Genomic DNA, 23,828 nt, shown 5'->3' with positions numbered 1-23,828 from the left:
TCTGTATGTATAAAGAAAACAATAAAAAGATGTAAAACTCAGGAAAAGATTCACTAGAAAGCGATTTTATCAGTTATGTCGAATAAGATTGATAGGTTCCTAGCATTCATTAAAAGATTCTATCCTTAATCCTTTCTCCTTTGTTATTTATCTGCTTCTTCTTGCTCTCAGACACAATGCCTCAGTAGGGGCATTTACGCATGTGCTTCACTTTAAGTACATACATAGTCCCATTGACTTCAACAGTAAGGTGCATGTACTTAAGTGGTTTGCTGCCCTGAGGCCAGAGTGTTCCAAAGCCTGCAGGATGAAGTCCTCTAATGTGTGTGTGACTGGAGACTTTTAAACATCTGTAGAATGCAATATCTACTTCTGATATTTTACTTACAATTAATATCCTAAAACATAGCACCATAGTTCATAGAAAAGTAGGTTTGGAAGGGACCTTGTAAGGCCATTTAGTGCAGCCCCCGTTGCTGAGGCTGGATCAAGTATACCTAGATCAGTGGTTCTTAAGCTTTCCAGACTACTGTATCCCTTTCAGGAGTCTGATTTGTCTTGCATACCCCCTCAAGTTTCATCTCACTTAAAAACTACTTGCTTCTAAAATCAGACATAAAAATACAAAAGCGTCACAGCACACTATTACTGAAAAATTGCTTCCTTTCACATTTTTACCATATTATTATAAAATAAATCAATTGGAATATAACTATTATACTTACATTTCAGTGTATAGTATATAGAATAGTATAAACTAGTCATTGTATGAAATTTTAGTTTCTACTGACTTCGTTAGTGCTTTTTATGTAGCCTGTTTTAAAACTAGGCAAATCTCTAGATGGGTCTCTGCATACCCCGACTGACCTACACCACCCCTTACAGGTTTTTGTCTCATTTATTATTCAAAATCTCCAATGACAGGGATTCTACAACCTTCATTGAAAGCCTATTTCAGTACTTAACTATCATTGCAGTTAGAGAGTTTTTCCTAATATCTAATCTAAGTCTCCTGTGCTTCAGATTAAGCTGATTACCATTGTCCTACGTTTAGTGGATATGGAGAAAAAAATATCACCATCTTCTCTATAAAAGCCCTTAGCATATTTGAACACTGTTATCAAGTCCCCACTCAGTCTTCTTTTCTCGGGACTTAACATGCTTAGGTTTTTTTTTTTTTTTTTTAATTTTGCTCATCATTCAGGTTTTCTAAACCTTTTATCATTTTTGTTGCTCTCCTCTGCACTCTCTCTAATTTGTCCACATCATTTTTCAAGTGTGGCACCCAGAACTGGACACAATACTCCATCTGAGGCCTCAAGATGGATTAACCAAGTATTAAGGTATATGAACTTAGTATTATTAATTATTTATCTGTTTACCCCAACAAGAAAATATACCACTTGTAAATTAAATATTGAGGCTTTCATTTAGGAAGAAAATATCCCTGATTTTTCAGGAAACATAAATCCCCCAAAGTCAGATATTATTGAAACCAGAAGGGTGACTTAAAGGGCACAGCCAGCTTAAAATAATATATATTCTCAATTGATTTTTAACATATTTATTCTTGCAAGTGACACTTAAAATTACTGCAACTGAATGAGTCAAGCAAAATGGGAAAGATCTTCAGCTGGTATAAACTGTCATAGCTCCACTGAGTTCAGTGTAGCTTTGATTACCTCAGCCTGCGAATGTGGCCTACCATATTTTCTCTGATTTTCTTTTTGTTTGTTTGACTTCTTTCAAAAGCACAATCTCACTGTTTCCTGTACATTCTGTATATAGTGTCACTTTATTTCCTTTGTTGTTTGGTTTGAACTTTGATACACAAAAAGAGTAAGCAAAATAAATATATAGGAAAATGTAAATGTAAAACCATGACATTGGCAGTGGGACTTAGGTGCAGGTACAGTATCTGAAACGACCTTTTTCTCACTTTTGGAAACTGAACAGATCTGAAGTATCTGGTATTCTTTTAATCTGCAAAAAACTGGGTAGCTACAATGCCCACGAGTCAGAAAATGAACAGCTCCATGTCCCCTACTCAGCCTTTAATCAGGAAATGCATGGCATATTATGCTCAATTCCTTTGTGCTTTTTACTTCTTACTAGAGGCAGCCATGCAAACAAGTTTTCCTCTTGCTCTAGAGTAGGAATACATTTCCTATGATTGGGAAAGCATTGACACCTAGTTCTCCTCTCCCAAGGTATGAAAGTTGATGCTTTTGTACCTTATAAAATAATGGGGTTTATGAGGCTTTTTTCTAAACAACAGGTGATTTTGTGCATTTAGAGACGGAGGGACCATTCATGACTTCTGTTGATTCTACCTTCTCTTGAGCTCCTATCAAAAGTGGGCAGGGATAATCTTCTACTGTTTGTTCAGTTCCTCTCACAGTGGGGCACCATCCTTGGCTGGTGCTTGGGCACTACTAGTAATATACTGATTACTATTAATAGAAGTGAAGACAAATGGTACCATTGGCTCTCCATGGCTGAGCTCAGGAACAGACTTGTCAGATACAAACCACGAACTCTAGGCTATGGCCATTTTGAAGTTCTCTAATACCCAGTCAGCCAAGCAAGAACCTTGTTGCATAACAGGACACCTGGAGTACTCCCTGATCATGTTAACTGCAGCTCCCTAACGTCATTCTCCAGAGCCCAATTGCCATATCCAGGCAAACCCATGCCCGGGGGAAGAGACAGTATGGAATGCCTAATCATCCACTCAGTGGCTGAGAAGGGAGTTGATTTCCCTGATGCATCATGATTAGATTTCATAGCTGTGGAGAACAGAAGGAAGACAATAGTGCTTTTGCAGCCCAGCAACTGCAGAAGCTTTTTATCAGTTGGATCTAGCTCTCAGAGTAAGGCTTATAAATATAGGAATAAGCGTATTAACATGTATTTTGTTCAGAGAGAATCATGTTAGACACATGCCACATATTTTCATTCAGTGACAAGGGAGAGTTAAAACAATTTTTAAAAGACTTACTACGTGTAACCATCAGTGTCATTGGCATTTTCTGTACAATTGTCCGCAGCCTGGGAAATGCTGCAAAGCAACAATAATCGCTTCGACTGTCATTTTCTTCCACATTTGCGATGTATAGATCTCCCTTAAGGCTCATGGAGACCCTTTCATCTTGTGGAATGTGTTGTAAATCTAGCAAGAAAAAAAATATTATAATATGGTTATGATATCCTGCCATCCCCCAATATGACGATTTACACTTCCTGTCATGTGTTTGCTTTCAGGTGCAGAATAGAACTTTGATGCAAAAGAGGAAGGAGGTGCAACATAACCATAATCTCTGTGTCCTTTTACAGCCATGGGAATGGGAGTTTATGAAACAAGAACCTAGGTAAACTTTCTACAGAAACAGCATGAATTCTCTGGAAAGTCAGTTTTGTTCATTTACTTTAATTCTTAATTACTAGGGGATGATGCAGTGAAAATCCCACCAAGTTTCAGTGCTACAAAGGCTTACAACACTGCCACGGATGCCTTGATTTCTAGGTTTCCACTGTGCAGAACCCCAACTTATCTTCCCTGTTACTACACCTTATAGGATGTAACTACTAGACCATGCAAAGGTTGTGTTGTCTCATTGTCAAACCAGCCAAATGTAGAATGAGAGCAGCTGTCTATCTATCTAGTCTGGAATCCTGTCTCTGATAGTGATAACTCCTAGGGGTGAAATCTGAGTCCCACCAAAGTCAATGGGAGTTTGCCATTGACTTTTACGTGGCCAAGATTCCACCCTAGACATTTAAAGAAGAATGTGACAGAATCCGCTAAAAGAGCCAATTATGCAATAACCAGACAACAGAAGAAGGTTATTCCTAATCTTGTCAGTTAATGGTTGGCTTGCCTTCTGAAGCAGGATGGTTTATATTACTGGTATATTTTATCCACTTTACTGTAACTGAATGTTCTGATTATCTGTGTGTGTCTCGCCCTTTCTAAAACCCTGTTGAGCTCTTGCTTTCAGTGTTATCTTGTGGCAATGAGTTTCACAGGTTAATTAAGTGTTATGTTAAAAAGCATTTTATTTCATCAACGTCAGTGTTTTTTGCCTTTCAGTTTCATTGTATGTACATTATGAAAGGTGCAGAAGATGACCTGATTCACCTTTTTGTACCATTATTACCAGTACCTTTCCATGTGTCTAACCATTCTTATTACCTAACTCTTAAATCCCTCTGCTATATCCTTTTTTGATATGGAATGACCAGAACTAAACAAAATATTCATATTGAGGGTAAACCTTTGATTTATGTAATGGCATTATAACATTTTAAATATTGATTTATATCCCATTCTTTAAAAAACTCTGGCAAAAGTCCCATGTGACTTCATGGGGTCTGAATTTCAATCGTTATAATACTGCTTGTTCTTTTGATTGCTGTTGCACATTAAATAGAGGCTTTCACTGAGTTGCCTACAATGCCATCCATATATTTTTCCTTAGTGCTTACACTTTTAATTTTCATCAGTTATGAATTTGTAATGAAACTGATCTTGATAGGCATTTTAAGAAAGGCCTGTTATGTGTTGTGTCATCAAATGTTACTTACCAATATTCATCCAATAGATATGCAAAGGTGGAATTCCTCTGGGAGGATTACAGTGCAAAACCACAGCATCACCATACTCTACCTCGATTGGCTCAATCTTTTCTTTTGGGAATTTTGGTACACCTATGACAAAAACAAACAGTTTCCTTCATTTTCTTATCCTTAGCCCCCTTTTATGCAAACAGCACATCTACCCCATATCCTTCCTTTTGTTCTCTGTATTAAGTAATATTATTATGCGCATAAAAGCAAAAATTGGCTTGGCATTTTTTGAAAAAAGAGCAAGACGACAAGATCCCAGCAAAAGAGTCTGTAATACACAAAGAACAAAGGAATTAGTGTAACGGAAAGCAAAGTAATAGTGATGTTAAGGGGAAGTCTGGCATAAAATCTGTATGTATGACTCTACATCAGCCCATCTTGGTACACATTTTTCCTCTATCCTCCACTACTCAGGGGGCATGCTGAAGGCTAACAAGGGCAGGACTGTGGTTTGTTGATCCTCGCTGGCATAATGGCTCCCAGGGAACTATAAGGCAGTGCAACTTAGAGCAGCCTTTAGGCAGCTGCTATAACTTGTGCAAGGGGCTGGCTTGGTGCTCAGTCAGCCCCAGAATTAGAAGAGGCAGAAAGGTAGCTTAGGGTGATCTTTGCTTCCCCCTCTCTCAGGTGTGCAAGCTTTGCTGTGGCACAGCTGCAGACTGACCCTACATAATCTTTAGAGTCTGATCTTGCTATCCTTGTACATATAAGCAGTCCTTTTGACTCACATGCACAAGGGCTAATGGATCTAGCTCTTACATATAGACCAGTTGATCCAATAGTTTAGGACCTGATTCAATTGCCAAAATTCACTGAAGTCAATGGAAACCCACAAGGACTGCGTATAAAGGACGGGAACAGCAACCAGCCCAGCTGCAAACAGAAACAAAGGACTGTATCTTGTTTGTCAGTCTCATGCGAGCACCCCCACTGAAAGCAGTGGTGCTACATCCACAAGTAAGGTGAGTAAGATTTGATCCTGGAATGAGCCTAGAGAAGCCACAACTCAACAAACAAATTCATTTGTTAAATATAACCACTCTTTAAGCAAACCAAGTTGAGACTGCTTCAGGGCAGACACTGAATCCTGCTTACATTTGAGGCAAGTTAAAACTGGTGGAAGGTGCAATTCTGTCAGTTCAATACATAATTAAGCAATAGTAAAAGAATGAAATAATCATGGCTATCAAGAGCCAAAGGGAAATATTAAAAAGTGCCAGCTTTGCACACCAGTTATTAATGTGAACTCCAGTGCAATGCAACTGTATATTATATCACGTTTAAATGTCAAAGCTCGTCTGTGCCAGATCCTCAGCTGATGTAAATCAGTATAACTCCACCAAATTCAATGGGTTGTGCTGATTTACACCATCTGAGGATATGGCCCATGGTCTAGGAGTAGGTTACAATTAAGGAACTGAATGATTATTGGGGATTTTACATACAAATATTACGAGACAGATTGAGACTGGTATGTGTAGTTCCATAACGAAGCAGGATGCAGGACCTACCTGCATCTTAAATTTGGGTGCAGACGAGAAAACAGAGGCTGTGTGCCTGATACTTCCTGCCCCACTCTGAGTAAATAGCTGGGAGGAATTAGGGAAGAGAAGCACGTGGGTCATGTGGGGCCACCTCCCTACAACATGTATGCCAACAGATCTGGCATGCTGTGGCTCCAAAAAGTGTTTCTGAGTTACAGTTTCTTCTTAAATTTCCTTCTGTGGTAACACTAGCTAGTCTGAATTGGAACAATTACAACATGATGTTGATTGCTTGAGTAAGAATTGTGTATGGATATTACTGGCCGAAAGGAAGGCATTACTCTGCCATAAGATAAAATGGAAGGAATGTTCTCACACCTACCATGGATCATGAGAAATTATATCTATCAGTCTTCTATTGGCAGAGAGATTAACAATTTTAAAAATCTCCAGTTTATAAACAGAGTAAGGGTCCCTAACAAGCAGTAAAATGGAGATCCCATGAATCTCACCCACTTCATGAAGGACAACAGCGAGAATACTACAGCTAGCTTCCTTCCCATAGCTTCTTCACTCCTTAAGTCCTGCAAGGTACACCCAGTGACAATTCCCGTTCCTGCCAGGTACACATATTAGGCTGAAATTTAGGTCAGCTTCCAACTGATTCTCTTGCTGAGGCCCACTCTGTCTAATCAGCTGGAAGGCAAAATTCTCCTACATTCTGTGTTCGGGGAGTTATTAAAAACCAAAAAAGCTGATTATATTGTTACCCCTTTGTGACCCAACCAGCTACTCAAATTTGGGACCCTGTGGGTTGTTTTATTAAGAGAAACTGTTGATGGTCCGTTATTTCTTTGATGCAATCCTGATACAAGAAGAAAACAACAGGAGATAGGCTTGGAACGGTGAGCCAGGAAACTCTTTCAGCCAGCACTTAAGCCAGAAGCTCTCTTTTATCTTTTTCTCAGGGACACACTATCAGAGCTTTTCTGTCTGGTGCATGCACACATGCACAACCTTACCCCAGTCACTGTCCTGCCCCTGTGTTTGTTATCAGCTTTAGTCAGCCTGGCCAGACCACTGCCTAGGCTTGTCATGCTGGTGCAGACCCTGGGCATTGGTTTCCATTATTTCATTTATCATCATACCCCGGGTATTGAATGGTTCCCACATTTAGCCTGAATAGACGTTGCTTAGTACACCCATCAACCCAACCATCAACTCCGTGATCTATGCAGCCACCAGCACCTCTGCGCATAACATTATCTTAAGAACGGGCTGTGCTATATACTCCTAAGTGCATATAGGTGTGCAACTTTTTTGCAGTATTCATCATTTTAATTCTTGGATATTATGTAATCAATTGCTACTAATTTGTGGCTGATCACAGAATCTATAATAATTGAGCTAAGCTGGTAAGTGGTTCTGAGTTCTATGCAAGACATACTGCTTCATGATAGATTTTGAAATTGCACGGAGTTATCCATACAGCACATGGATAATGTGAAATTGGAAATCAATCAATCAGTTTGCCATGACATCTACAAAAAAAGGTCATGTCAATATTACAGGCAACTGCCTACACATGGACATAAAGAGCAGGGCCAGACAATCTTTCATAGCTCAAGGTACTCCATCTCACATTTTCATTACCCAGGGGGAGAACAAACTTGTATAATGGGCCTCCGAATGACCTGTTGAAATGCCAGCAGGTGGATCCTATCAAGGCTCAGACAATCCATTGGCAGGAAAAAAAAAAAAGAGCCACATGATGAAAAATTATCCACCTGCATTCTGTCTCTTATGGAAACATTTCCCAAAGCACACTGTGATATATAACACACTCAGAATTGTCTTGGGAATGGTTCTTCATGCCACATTTTAATTCCTGCCGAAGTAATATCTTGAGTTCTCTAATACCAAAGTGTCATTAAACTGTGAGACATATAAGGATCAAAATTATATTGGTCTGTGCCCAAGTTCTCTGCTTGTGACTGATGGTGACCCAAGCAGTGACAAATTGTTGTTTTCAGTGCCCTCTCACTGTTGTGAACCTGGGTATATCCAATCCCTAGAGTGACTTGAGATTTAATGACCATACACAACTGGAAAACTCAAGATTAGAGTTGAATGTTTTGAAATACCACTGATAAATGGGACAAGGGAGAGGAAAAATTCAGCAACTGTCTTGTGGATCCCTGCTCCTATTTTCCCATGTTCAGAAAATTCAAAATCTCAATGAAAAATTAGGAAGAAGGGGGAATTATGTAATCTTATGCTAAAACTAACGAGTGTTTTTAGTATAGATACTTGGCCTGAATCTGTTCCGTTTCCCTGGTATCAACCTGAAGTTACATAGGTCATTTCACTACACTCCAAACTTTAGTGGGATTAGTCCAGATTTACTCATGCTTAGCCTGCACTTAATGATATGTCAGCATAGTTTCATTAGTCAGGGGTGTGAAAAAAACCAAATACCTAGTGACAGCCATGCTGAAAAAATCCACAGCGTTGGAGCAGCCGTGTTGACAGGAGAGCGTTTCTGTCAACTTGGCTAACGTTATTCAGGGTGGTGGCATTCCAACACACACACACACACACACACACACACTTCTGTTGGTGCAGAACGCTCTCTAAACTAGGCACTATACCGACATAGATATCCTGACATAGGCTTCATGGTGTAGACAAATTCTCAGTGTAACTGACAGTAGAATTTGTCCCACTGTTTAGAGAAGGATGCAATTAAGGTACCTGATTCTACTCTCTTACACTGGTTTTATGTGGTTATCACTCCACTGACTTTGTGGATTTACACCTGTGTAAGTGAGAAGAGAATCAGAAAGGCCCATTGCTTGTTTTTTGCATTTGAAGCCAGTGTGGAGTCAGGGAAGCTAGCACTGGGAAGCTGTGCTGGAGAAGCATGCACTGAGGAGATTCTCAGACGCAATTCAGCCAGTGAATGAGTCTTTCTATGCAGGTATATGGTTATATATGTTCCCTTCATAGAAGGACTCATTCATTGGCTGACTCCACCAGGTTTATACCCACTTGCACCAGCAGACTAGCGAGAGACAGAGAGAGAGCATGCACGCGCGCACACACACACACACACACACTGTTGTTGCCCAGTCTTGAATAAGAGCTGCTAAGGGGACAATGGCCAGGAGATCTCTATTCTCTGGCAATCCCCAATACCCAGAGCATTCCTTGGCCATTGATAATCAGCAGTAATTAGAGCAGCCCTAAGGTTGATCTTCTTTATGCCAGGGATCAACCCAGTGGCCAGCAAACCAGAGGGACATAAATATGACTTATAACTTCCTTCCACCTGCACTGTGCTGAGCACAGCTTGGACACAGCCTGAGATCTGTCTCAGTGTATCAATTTCAGTTCTGGCTTGTGCCGTTTGGAGTTAAATTAGCAATTCTCATTACAGTCTTTGAACTGTTTACAAAGGATGATTCTGCTAATTTATGGAATGATTTCTAATTTCCACACTAAACTGACTAATGTAATGGCTGGCTGTCAATCTAGGAAGGTATCTTACTATGGGATAGATGCTAGTCCTTGCCTACATGGAAGGTTTTCGCTATTACCCTTTCCCAAGAAGAAGGGCATTTATCCCCATAAATGACTTGGCGACTGTCAGAATAATCACAGTGAATTAGTTGGTAAATTGGGTGACCAACAGGACTGGGTTCTATTCCTGGCTCGTGCACGAACTGCTGTGTGACTTTGCTTTATTACTTAGCCACTCTGTTTTCTCATCTGTAAAATGAGGATAATATTGATCATTCACCTTTGTAAAGTGCTTTAATGCCAATTGTTATTTTAGCTCAACTCAAGAATCCTTTTGGTCTCTTCACTACAGAATTCAGTATGCCTTTTCAAATTTTAGATAGAGGCTTTGCCTTCTAGGTGGACTGTGCAATCGATAACGTGAGATACTGTCCGTGAATTTATTTCTTGGTTGATTTATTTTCATGCTATGCTTTCATTCTGTAGTTTTAAGTGTTTTAAGGAAAGTAACTATAAATATACTTTAAATGGATCTTATGTACATTTCACCAAGGAGGCGGTGTACTTTGTGATCAATTAAATACAAGGTTTAAATTTCTAGTCCTAATTCAATTTCTCCTTCTGACATTGGGCACATTCAATAATTAAAGTAGCAGAATTATAAGTTCAGTAGTACAGTGATTGTTGTCTGCATCCTTGTCTTATTATGGCATTTAATATGTGTCGCACTATATAATCTGCACTGCCTGTTGTTTCACTTAATTGTATATGGACACTAATCATACACATATGCTTAGATAAACATGCATTGAGATTCTACTATAGTTCTTGGTCAATTCAGTTAAATACAATAAAGGGAATGGAAATCTACTTCTAATATAAGCACCCGTATTGCAGTGAAGGAAGTCTTGTCCAGCACATATCAAGCTATCCACATGTCCTGCCTCAACTACAGGTTCCAAAATTCAAGAAACAGGCATCAATTAAGAAAAGTGTTCTGTTTTTATATATTTAAGTAGTTCTTCTTTTGGAATCAAAGTCAAAGGATCACCAGAATATCAGAAGACTTTGTACTGCTGGAGGTGACATACTTTAGAAGGGACATAAAACTGACATCCTCACCATTTGGGAAATTAAAGGGCCCCCGGCAGTCTTCTTATGAGTAGTGGTATCACCCCAATGCCCTGGCCAGATTCCAAAGTGAATAATTGTGTTCTGCCTAGAGCTTTGAATGGCAATGTTGCTCTTTTCACTCTGCCCAAAATTATTGGGTGACATTAAACAACTACTGTGTCCCCTCCAGTAATGACTAGGTCATTTTAACTCACACCATGACATTCAGTTCAGTTCAACTGAAAATACAATTTGAAGTCAAACTGTTGTGCAGTGCTGATGAGTTACACCCCTAGAGGCTGCTGAAATTTAGTGATGAGTGAAGTAATTCCTATATATACACACCTGACCTTTGTGGCCAGTGTGTCATGAGGCTTAACTGGCTAGCTAGTGTATAGAGCACACCTCTCAAGAAAAAAAGTATCCATAAAAGCTGGTCAGTAAAAAGGAAACCCTGGGAGACTCCTCTCATGGATTTCATTTCAGAGTACACAGTCAGGAAAGAATCTCCCTGAAAAGGAAGAAGTTCCACAGACTCCATGAAGTCCACCAAGGACTTCACTGTTGTTTCTGATTTTATGCAGAAGGTGCTCAGGTACTATGGGTAAAAGCAGCAGTATAAAACCAGAGACAGATAGAGATTGAGACAGGGAGAAAGAAACTTTTTGTCCCCACAGAAAGGTCAAGAGGTTCTGCTCCCTGTGTATCTTGGGGGATCTGCCCCAACACAGAACAGTTTATGTGGACTCTCTGTCCTGGCTCTGGCTCTCCTTCCCAGACCTTCTAAGCTTCTGTGACCGCACAGTTCCCATGAAGCCACGTTGCTAGGCTTTCCCCTATTTATAGCTGCCTTTAGATCACTTCTCAGGAGATGTTCCATGGCACAGAAGGAGGATGCCAGAAAAATAAATAGCCTTAGGCTGCATAAACTTTTCTACAGGGCTGGTAGACGGATGATGCATGTTCCCTATTGTCTTCTACCTCTGTACTCAAATGGCCAGAGATACTGCCAAGGAGATAGGTGACCACTCCCTTCCATGGCAAAGGCTGAAATCAGCATCTGGAGGGCCTCCATCACATGCAGATCTCAGCAGGACCCATTGGCCCTATGTCTGTCAAGTGCTTTGGGATCTTTTGATAGAGGAAGCTGTAGAAATGCAAAGTACTAAGACTGGTGGCATTGAATGAGCAAAACTGCTGTTTTAAACACAGTACAAAAAAACTGCTATGAATTTTGTGAAAAATAAAAAGAGAAGGCATTAAAAAGGTGTTTATTTTCATAGCCTCAGTAGAGAAATAATAGTCAAGTCAAAGCAAATCATTTTCTGCCACCAAACACTCAATTCTCCTGAGGATGCCATTAAAAAAGCCTGTACTAACAGCCCTGCTGGCTTATTCTCTGGAGATAAAGCATGGTGAATTCTATTCAGCAAGTATCAGTGAATAATAAATGCTCTCCAAATTAATATAGCTGTGAAAATATGTACACAATTTACCCAGTTCCTTGTAAATTAAAGTATTTGGGGAATGTTTTTTAGTATTTGTACTAGAAAACTTAGAAGGTACTGACAGTTCAGTGGTAATATCTTGAACTTCCATGCTATTTACTCAGATTTGGTAATTAATTACTAGCAAACAGGAGTTGGGAATGCTGTGGAACAAACTTAGTGAGTTAGTGGGGAGAACAGAAGTGCCTCATACCACTCAATAGCAAGTGGCTGGAGTGATTACGAAGTAGTTAGGGATATGCGGGACTACCACATCAGGATTCCCAGATTACAGGTGGTTTTTTGAGGTGACCTGCTATTAAAAATTCTGAAATCAGTTCTGAGGCCTGTACAAAGTCATCACATTGGGACATTATATCTCAAGAGGGATGATGGTTAGACACAATGTCATTATGTTGCAGCATGGTGGTGCTTGGGCACAACATGATGACAGCACTTTAAAATGTCAGAATGCTGCATTGCAAGGGCCTGTCAAACTGACTCACAACTGTGGCTAACTTAGCTCCACAGGAAGTCTTGGTTAGGAAGTCTTGTGGTTAAACAGAGAAAAACCTTGAAGGTTTCTTAGGGCTCCCTAAGAGATATGGAGGACAGTAGGGGAAATATGAGACTTCTGAAAATTAATAACTATAGCTTTCAGTTTCACTTTTTAGGCTGCTATGACCATGGCACACTAGAATAAATAAATATAGCACGCCGTATATGACAACCACCTTCACTGTTATACTGAGATAGCATCTAATATTCTCTCCCTTCATTAAAATTTTGACTAATATATGCTGGCAATCAATCAATCAATCAAAATGCATTAAGCACCAATAATATTAACCACGAATACTGTAACAGTGATATAGCCTAAACCAGCCTGTACCATAATCCTATTCACTTATGCTAAGTATCCCATAACACCTTGTATTTGCTGAACAAAGCACTTGGCACAAGCAGCTAGGAAACTTGTCAAAATCAAGATACATCTGTTCTGTGTCTTAGTACAAGCTAGGGATATACCTTCACAGATTATTACCTGGAATGCTAGTATCCAAAACAAAGATAACAAAGGAACAGAAGAAAAGGTTAGGGAACTGGAACAAACTGATGAGTTGGGTTTTAGTGCTGTAAATTTATAAAATCATTTAAATAATATCAGCTGAAATGTGTAACTTGGGGAGTACACCTTCTGCATAAGGTGAATGCAACATCACTGCACGGGACTGTTCTTTGGAGACTGGTATCATATCAAACCTTTCTCCTGTACCATATTAATAAAACTGACTAACATTGGTTATTTGGTCTCGATTATATTTCATGAAGAAATAATGAACCAAAGTGTGGTCAAGCAACTGACTATGCACTTTATCAATAAAAAGAAACACAGCATTTCATTTGAGAAACTTACTTGGAACTATTATTTCGATTTCTTCTGACATGGCAGTTCCCAGTTCATTTGAAGCATAACAACGGTATTTCCCTTGAAAATCAGCTATGATCCCCTGATTTTGGATCACAAAGGTTCCTGAATTTCTGGATGCAATTATCCTGGGGTCAGACAGTAGACTGAATGGTTTCTCATCTTTAGTCCAATTAAAACTGAAAGGTAATACAAACATTAAACATAAGGCCTTGGAAAATAATGTGCTCTAGTATAAGCATAATGGTAATCAAGGACCCATTCCTGACTCATTACAGTGAATGGCAAAATTCCCTTTGACTTTTACGGTGCTGGATCAGGCCCCAAGGGAAATGTCGCTAATGTTAGCTATGGGGCACATCTCTCCTATTGAGCACGCTACTTTGAGATACACTGACTGTGACACAAAATATTAATCGAGGGCTGAAGGCAAGGACAATAAATGAAAGTCACAGTCTCAAAATACTGGCCACAATGAAAGGAACTACAGAATTTGGATTAGAACCAAAGCTATAGAAAACTTGGTGCTGTTCGTTGGGAGGGGTCCATACAAACAAACAATTTCACTGGTTCTGTCTTATGTAGATTTGAAAAATTTAGTTGAATCCACTGAATTTCCCTTGGTTTGCCACATAAACATGAGATGCTTCAAGTGGCCTTTGGTTTTGACACAAACCTCAATTTGGGTGTGATTTTGACACAAACGCATAACTTTACCTACCTTATTTACCCATAACTCAATCCAAGCCGGTTTGAAACTGGGGCAGGCGCATTCAGAAGTCGAGTTGGTCGAAAAATTTCCATTTGAACAGTTTTTCATTGGAAAAAGCAGTTTCATTGAAATCTAAACATTTTGCAGGAACACGTTTATTTTGAAGAAATTGTTGTCTCTCAACTTTCTCATTTTGTTTCAATAGTGTTAAGAACTAATTGAAATTATAAAGTGGAAAACTAAACACATCAAAATGAAATGTTTCATTTAGACTTTTATATAATACTATGTGTAGAGATATATCTATCTCTCTCTATAAATTTTATACTATGTTTTGATATTATTGAAACAAAAAGTTTTGATGGTCCCAAATCAAAATTTTGTGGGAAATTTTGACTTTTTACTCCAATGCAGAATGAGAAATAAAAAGTCAGAATGTCTCAGTGAATGGACATTCGGTTTTCTGACCTGCCCTATTCAGAATGTTAGGAAACCTTGGCAACAACTGACCTAGGCTGACCTTTCAGTTCGTAACCAAACATGAAACAGGGCAAGTTAGTTGTTAACATGCTGCAGAGCTTCAGTCAGAGCCATCTTGAAAATGACTGTGTCTTATTTAATATTAAAATGACAGTTGTCTCCTTAAAAAAAAAAAACCACCAAGTTTTAAACTTTGTTCACTTTGTGGAGTAATGAATATCAAAACTGTACAATCACAATCACACATGCACAGAGCTCCAGCTAGTTAATAAATAATTTAATCCATGTTGAACAAACAACCTGACTGGTAAAATTTCACAGAATATTTTATTACAAACCCCATAAATTTATATTAAAAATATTTGATGAAAAATATTATCTTGTGCTTATTTTGAGATAACTATTGTGATATTAGGCACATACAAAATATCAAATTAAATGTAAATGTGAATACTTGGCACTTGGTTTAATGAGTTTGGTATTTTCATGGGGGAGGGAAGGCTAAGCAGTGTGAAAAGTAAGTGGACAGCTGGTACCCTTTGATTGACATTACACAACTCATATCTCTTTTAATACTGCAGAGTCAGCCTTGTGTGAACCTGGGGGTAAATTTAGCACATACTTGAGAAATGAAACATTTCCAAACAGGAAAAGGCATGTTAATGCCTATTCATGGAGCGAGTGGAAGAGATCAAGCAACAAAAGTTGGGTGACCTAACGGGGAACACAAAGCTTAACCTATCCCCCAGATTCAAAGCTGGTTAGTGTGCATCAATTCTCCCTTTCCCTGCCAAGTAAGAACAACGTTTAGGCAGCAGTTAACTGGTAGAAAAGGAAAACAAACTTTTGATTACTCCTTTAGTTTAAAGAAACACTTACGTGGGTTGTGGATTTCCTTTAGCTTCACATTTAATTGTAAAGTCTTCATCAAAAGGGTATGCAACTTGGGTCACGGATTGGTCTGTAATTGTTGGAACCTGTGCAACTGAACAGAGGACAATTTGATTAGATCAAGTACTATTCAAACCAAACTAAACACAGTTCAGATTATTTAAAGGGATCAAGGTTGCCAGACCCCATTACATTACCCCAGCAAACATTTCAGATTTATACATTTATACATATTCTCCTGATGATGAAAACACTGTCAGTATTCTGAAGTCAATGCTCCAAGTGTCTCAGCACCGAACGGGAGGTTGGACAGTGCTTGGCTGCAGCACTCCATGACATGGAGGGAGTATAATGGGATGGAGTAATTATATGGCTCTTGTCCTTCCCTCCTCAGACATTGATCTTCACCTGGAGCCTGATCCAAAGTCCACTCAAGTCAGTTAGTGTTTTTCCATTGATCTCAATGGGCTTGGGATCAGACTCCAGTAGAACAGTGATGGGGGCTGCATGAGCAGAAAAATTCTACTCTGCCATTCCTGTGTTCTCTCCTCTAAGGCATCATAACCTGTTCTCCTGTCTGAAAGCATAACACATCAAGAGGTTGCAACATAGCTGGTGTTCCTGCTTCCACGTCCCTGCATGGCTCCAGCTCATAGAGCCATAATAGAGAGCACTGTCTCTTCCAACATAAACTAAAGATAGCAAATGTGGAGGCTAACTTTCTAATGCTCATGATTGTACTGAGCTCTGATTTTTCTTCTGAGAGTTTGTAAGTGATTTTTTTAAAGCCAGGTGACTAAAAGAAAATACTTTCCCCCTGCTCACTCCTAATGAATCAAGCAGGTGGCGAATCTGTAGATAAATCAAATATGTGCAAAATACATGCAGGTTTCAATAAACTGGAATATGGATGATTATACACTTCCCAGAGCATGCCATCTATTTCAGTAATGACATTTCTGAACATAGCCATTAATATTACATTTTATACATTTTATTGCCATTAGAAATGATGAGCTCTGACTCAGAACAGAAATATTCCCACAGAAGTCAGTCAATACCTACACCTTGCTTGTGAGAGCATTAATGTTTCATGTTTTCCCAAATTTACCAAGTTTAAGGAGGAGAGTAAATGAATAGACTGGCGTGTTTTAAACTACACATAGATACACTACATGGTACATCATTGGATCCATTATGGATACATAGTGTTTTCCTTCATCTGTGGCATGAGTGCGCATCGTTACTATGCAAACAGCAAATCAATGATGTTTCACTGACTTTTCTTCTATGGGAATTAAAGTGTTGAGTAAGAGACACACAACAGAGAATGTGCTCTGCACTGTAAGCTGGGATAACAGATCATCACATTTTTACACACAACAAGAAAATTAGCATGTTCTCTGGTTTCATTTTTAAGTCGAACAGGCCATGAAGCTCAAAGCTCAAACAAAATGTAGTATCTTGCTGCACCATGTCATGCTGAATCCCTTGCATCTCTACTGTGTCCACCCTTTCCCACTAGCTTATAAATATTCAGACAGAATTCCTTTTTATTAAAATATAAAATGCTCTATTCAAATAAATTAAGACACAGATGGTTCCCAGAGTTGGTGCTTACATTTAGGTGAATACACAAGGAACCTGTTCCATCCTTGGCTTCAAATGCAGTCTTGTACACAGCTGAGTGCAAGGACTCCTCTTGGCTATCCACTGGGGCTATCCACTTCCGAAGGAAGGAGAGGCACTGCCTCCCTGCACTGGTATGTAGAGCTACCCAGCCATGGAAGGGAGTGTATGTTGAAACTCCTAGTAAGTGTACTCTTCCATAGCAGCTGGGATTGCTGGGAGGCACGGGGTCATTCAGAGTTCTTTCTGGGGCCTGGCGGGGGGTGCCCTAAAGTGGGCCAGTGCCTTAAAGTTATAGCTGAGACCTAACATGTTTTGAAACTACTTATAGGACCCTTCTGGCTGCAGTGTCTGAGGCACAGATCCCCAAAAGGAGTTTAGGGGCCTAACTCCCATTGAGGTCATGTGAGTTAGGCCCCTAACTATGTTTGAGGATCGGGCCCTGTATGCCTAGAAAAAAAACGCCAGGTTTGTTATTTTTTTATGAATAATTGGTGAGACAATTCATCTAACAAAAATATTAAATGGGATGAGATTTTTTCCAAAAGAAAACTGTAGTGTGTAATCACCCTTATTTATTTGCCTATGATGAAATGTAGTTTGGGGGCTAAATCTTCCACCCTTGCTCCTTTAGTCAGCTCCATGGGATTGGCCTTTTATGAGCTTCATTACATATTGTACACATGCACTGAAGAAGAACCAGCTATGCCGTTTGATGTGTACCATGGCCAGACATGGGTAAAGTAGGTGCTCCTGCAAGTGGCATTCAAATGATGGGAAATATTCTCCTGGGATAAAACTATTCGGACAGATCCACATATGTTCCCTTTTGAAAATGAAACAGCAGGCTGCATATAAATAAATAAATGGATACGTATATCAGACAAATTGCAGAAAGAATAACAGCCAAAAGGAGAGATTTATGCAAAGGACGGAACTGAAACTTCTGAGCAGAACAGAGGGTAGGATCTCAAAGGTCAGTGATGTGCTATCTAGATAAGTTCACTGCAGCATCTAAATGGGCCTGAAGAAAGTAAATTACAATTGTATCATGTATATACTCCCAAAAGGCCATGTTAAGGCAGAATAAAATTCATAACGGAACACCTGAAACGGGGGAGAAAGCAAAGTGGTTTTCAGGGGGGAAGAAAGCAGAGTAAATAGTAATAAATAGCTACAGTAAATAGCTACAACTCACCTGATAATGGTATTTCAATACCTTCTGCCCAATTTAATACAAAGAAAAGCAAACATATGTTGATCCTTTTTGTGCTTAATAGTATCTCCATCTCTCTTCTGTAAACAGGGAGTCCAAACAGAATGAAAGAATGTTTTTCTCCCACCTTCAGTTCAACTGAGACGTAAGGATGTGAACTTGCAAATCTAGTAAAGAGGAGAAAGCCATATTAGCACACAATATTAACTTGGCTTTAATGAGGTTAGTAAATTAAAGCAACGCTCAAGGGTTCAGAGCTAAAGCAAAAATGTAAACATATTAAAGGTGTATTAAATTGTACAGTTCCCCTCTTTGCTTCTGAAAGGTACTATAATAAAACTATAGCAACAGAAAAAATATAAGCACATTAATTATACCACAGAAATTTGATTACTTTTTGCTTTGATTTTGAGAGCAGGGATGGGTATATTTGTAATCATTCCAGTTCATAAATTTTTCTAATTGAGAATAATGCTAGTTGGAAAGCAGTGTAACACATCTAATGAGAGAGATTCTGTACTCCAATGACCCTATTCATAAATCTCATATGTTCTTTATCTTTCATTTATGCTTAAAACAGGACATTTAAACAAATTTGATTCACTACTAAGGACCATCCTATGAAACCTTTGCTTTTCTTCCATAATCCCAATACGATTACATACCAGCTTTACACACACCTCACCATTATCCATCCTAGGGTTATATGTTAAAAGGCAAAAATGTCAGAAGTCTGCCAAAAGGAGAACATTTTCATCTCTAATTAGCATTTAACTGTTATTCACAGAGGAGTAAAAAGAGACAGTTCTGAAAATGCAGGTGTATAGAAAATTCTGATGGTCAGTAGTGCTTGTGGCACCTCAGTTAAATATTAACCAACACCAGGCTGATATGTTTTTTTAGCTATCTATGTATCTCTATCTGTGGTATTTATAGGGTAACCAATCACCACTATATGCCAGATATCAAATGTCAACATTACTTAGACAGGACAATTTTCAGGCAAGAAATGACCAAGAATGAGGTAAAAGCCAGCTCAGGAACCAGCAGCAGCTGACTGCCAAACGGCAGGAAAGACAGATAGCCTATTTCCCCTGCAGAGGTTTCCCCTATGTGGAAGAAGCTGACAATCTGTTTCCTCTCTTACCCAAAGAGAGACGATAGTGAAGAAAGCCAACCAGCCAGCCTTAAAGAGCCCAAGAGGGAAAAGGGGCATAGCTGACTGACCTGCAACACCTGTGGGCAGGTGTCATAAGCCACTGGTTTATAACAAGGTGGGAATTGTGGCGAATTCAGCAGCTTTGTAAGGTTCTGACTGAAAGCTAGGTGGAAAGTAGAGATTTTGACTGAGGGAGGGAAATAATTTGGAAGTGAAAGTCAGGGAGTTTGAATGCTGGTAAAATGAAAGTGGAAACAAAATTTACAAGTTCCCTGAAAATCAGAATTGCTGTTTCACATTTCAAATAATCTTTGAGAATTCCCCAGTTTATCAGCAGCATGAGAGAGACAAAGGAAGAGGCTGACTGATAAGCCTCATGCCAAAATCCTCCAGTCTCACTCTTCCGCAGAAGAGATCCACTTTTCAGAGGATGTGCTGAATTCAAGAAGTGCCAAAACCCGAGTACCAGAATAGTTGTAAAACGAGTACCAGAATAGTTGCAAGATGCCCAAAAAAGGTCCAGAACAGGGTCCCAGAGAATTCCAGCAGGACTTGAACACTGCCACTTTTAAATATTTATATGACAAGGGTTTATATTACATCCACTAACTGGTCTTTCCAGGGACTTATTTTAACAATCCAAACCATTGAGAAGCTTCAACAAGCCACCATATTTTAAATCAACATGCCACAAAAATCTCTATTTCTTCTCTCAAATGTGAAAATTTACTTCAGATTACAGGGGCTTACAGATTACAGCATGAGCAATATTAAGTCTTGTGTTAACAGCCGTAAAATCTGATCACTTATTGTCCATTGCAGCTAGGAATGGAATCTTTAAATCAGTGGAAAGAGGAGATTCCCATCTTTCCATTAGGACCTACAGCACCAGTCTTTAGGCCTGGAAGGTGTTTAAAGGTCACAGACAGCCCTTAATTGAGGTAACTTCTTTTCAGCTCATGAGGAAGAGGGCCTTTACCATTCTAGGGCTGATATATCTGCCTTCCACCACTCTGTGGTAGCTCTCCGGTATGCCTTTGTCACAATGATCACAGACATATAACCAGAGAGTTGCTTGCCAGTTGTATGTTACTGGTAACAAACCCCAACTTTTGCATATAGTGCTCTCAAGGTCCAGTATCCATAATGACAAACTCATTGACATCTGGGAGAACGTCCAAAGTAGAGGAGCCAGAGTTGCAGAAGCATACTGAGGTAGCATGTTGGGAGGGAGACATGGAAAGGAGGTGTCCCTTTATCTGAACTGTATCAAATCTAATCGAGTTTCAGGTTAAATCCAAGGAAGATGCTAAGGTTTAGGTGGTTTCCGTTAGCCCATTAGCTCACCATACTACTCTTTATAGAGAGACAGACAGCAAGGTTTAGAGTGCAGACATGATCTTTTATCACGACTTGTCTCTCTCCAGACCACTATAATTAGTTGGTTCATCTAGCTCTCTCTTTCTCTCTCTTCTCCTGTTTTGAATACTAATGCAGAATGCTGCCTGCACCAGCACTGGGAACTAGTGAACACACTGAGATGGATGGTGCTACATTTTCTTGAGGCAATAGCCAATTGCAGCTGTGTTGAGCCCATTGTCATTTTTGTTTTGTTGTATGAGGTAAAACCCAGCTGAGCTGTGAATTAAGCAACAGCGTCTTTCAGGCATATTTACCAAGTGATAAGTATCTGGCAAGATACTTGAGAGGCAATAAGTGTAACCCATCAACAGGCAGAGTAACAGCGACATTATTTTAGTTGTGCTGTGTGTGGTTTCTATCAAACTATTATGACCAAACTGCTTCCCATCCTTGTAAACTCAATTCTGATTTCAGTCTGGGAGTGTGTCTGATTCTCAAGGCTTATCAGACCTTCACATATAGGAAGAAGTACACTAGGCTAGACTGTCACTATCTTTATACACTCACACAAGGAAGTAAAGGAGCATAGAGTGTCCCCTGCCACTTTTTCAGGGGAGCTACCCACACCAAAGGGTGCAGGGAAGGAGACGTAACGATGCCACTTCCTCACATCCCTGCACAGGTTGGGTGGGGAGGGATCAGAGGAGCTTAGGAATGAGCACAGCCTTGGCTCCATCACCTCTCCAGCGTGCTGGCTCACGTACCTGAGCCGACATGCTGGGTGCAGGCCTAGAGCAGGTTCCTTCTTCCCCAGAGCAGGTGGGGGAAGATGGGGAGGCAGGTTTTGACTCTCCAAGTAACAGTAGGCTTCCTGGGTTGCTCCTGGGGCAATATAATTGCCTTGCCCCTTGCTTAAGGCAGATTTCAAAGCGATGACCTAGTCCTGGGTGAGGTGCTCCTTAGGGGTGAAGAATTTGACTCCGTTCCGCTGCCTATTTGTAGCCACTCTTGCACGGTAGCAGGTGTCAAGTCTAAGAAAGGATCAAGAGCTAAGTATCTCAGTGTGACAGGGCTAGCTCTTAAAAGCATGTCTTCTCAGACATGCCCTTCTCCATCTTTGCCAGGCCCAATTCTGCACTGAGCTCTGAACAGTAAGATAGTGGTCAAGCAGGGAGGTTAGGACATATGTCTGCTCAGCGAGGGGGCAAATGATTCACCTTACTAAAGCTGCCAAGTAGACCAGGCTGCCAAGTATTAGGCAATTTGCATGGATGTCATGCAGTAAGCAGCCCTGTCATGTTTCAGGCCCACTGCTACGCTAGATATCATCAGCCCCTCCCCACCTACCTTCTAGCACCCACCAACCCGAACACTCCAGTACCCATCCACCTAAGCTAGCAATCCCTGAAAACTTCCAGGTCACAGAACACCCATAGAAACCCTCCAGCTTACCCACAAGTATTGTGCAGCACAGTGTCTGACCCCCACCATAATCTGTCATATGCAAATTATTTGTAAATGTGAAGATTAGCGCATTAAATAATTTGCATAATATATCACACATATAGCTGCACAAAACTGGCAGCTATGTGCACGGTTTTGGTTATTCTTGTGCCAAAGTACAACAATCTCATGCTGTTTGCAATGTGCCAAGCAAGGATTTGCAAAATCTAGGACTTGGTAAAATTAACAGCTCAATTCACCGAGCTGGTAGCTAGAGCAGCCCCAAAGTGCTTGCCTTGGAAATGTGTTTTTGTCAAAGTGGTGTCATGCTACCCTTTTTCCTTGTGATGAGTTTTAGGCAGGATTCTGCACTGAAGGGGCTGAGTAATCCATTGGGGGAAGAGGAATCCATTTTGTTACAACAGAAAAAAGGGCTAAATCCACTAGAGCAGATGTTGCCAACCTGTGGCTCCAGAGCCACATGCGGCTCTTCAGAAGTTAATATGCAGCTCCTTGTATAGGCACCGACTCTGGGGCTGGAGCTACAGTCACCAACTTTCCAATGTGCCGGGGGGTGCTCACTACTCAACCCCGGGCTCTGCCACAGGCCTGCCCCCACTCCACCCCTTCCCGGCCCCTCCCCTGAGCGTGCTGTGCCCTCACTCCTCTCCCCCCCCCCAGCCCCGAGCCTCCTGCACGCCACAAAACAGCTGATTGGAAGGTGCGGGGAGTGACGGGGAGGTGCTGATCATCAGGGCTGCTGGTGGGGAGGAGACGCTGGGAGAGGGAGCTGATGGGGGGCTGCTGACGTATTATTGTGGCTCTTTGGCAATGTACGTTGGTAAATTCTGGCTCCTTCTCAGGCTCAGGTTGGCCACCCCTGCACTAGAGCTACTTTTCTTCACAACAAAATACAATATGAATGCTCTGTATAGGAATTATATATATTCTATGACTTATCCTCTTTTCTGTCTCCCTCTATTTTCTCTTTTCTCGGCCTGAGGCTTCAAGCAGGTAATTTGAATTCACTTCCGATAATTATCCATAGTTCTTTACCTGCAATTCATTATTTATTATGCTGTTCAGTTAATAGTAAATACTGATTGCTTTAAGGACAGCTCATTTGTTTGTTTAATGAGATGTCCTTTACTTAGAGTGAACAAATCTTTCAACATAACCAGTTTTATTCAGGAACCATGCAGTGTCAGATTCCTGTACTGTGTCTGACCCTTTCCAAGAGCATGTAGTAAAAATATTGGGCAATCAAATAGG

General features: G+C 40.2%; 1 protein-coding gene across 6 annotated transcripts in view; it reads right to left on the bottom strand.

Moving 5' to 3' along the window:
* CHL1 (cell adhesion molecule L1 like) overlaps positions 1-23,828 on the bottom strand; it is a 190,592-nt gene that overhangs the window by 60,681 nt on the left and 106,083 nt on the right. For all 6 annotated transcript variants that reach the window (XR_012640166.1, XM_074957512.1, XM_074957514.1 and 3 more), the window contains exons 3-7: positions 18,575-18,759; positions 15,736-15,841; positions 13,653-13,843; positions 4,588-4,710; positions 3,002-3,172 (exon numbers count right to left, since the gene is read on the bottom strand). Coding sequence is in view for 5 of the 6 variants with exons in the window: in XM_074957512.1 (XP_074813613.1) it covers positions 3,002-3,172; positions 4,588-4,710; positions 13,653-13,843; positions 15,736-15,841; positions 18,575-18,665 (682 nt within the window). In the remaining variant the exon portion in view is untranslated. The remainder of the gene's footprint in view (positions 1-3,001; positions 3,173-4,587; positions 4,711-13,652; positions 13,844-15,735; positions 15,842-18,574; positions 18,760-23,828) is intronic.

Source organism: Natator depressus, chromosome 7 (assembly GCF_965152275.1).
Source record: "Natator depressus isolate rNatDep1 chromosome 7, rNatDep2.hap1, whole genome shotgun sequence".
NCBI lineage: Eukaryota > Metazoa > Chordata > Testudines > Cheloniidae > Natator > Natator depressus.
This window is presented reverse-complemented; position numbering and strand designations above follow the sequence as displayed.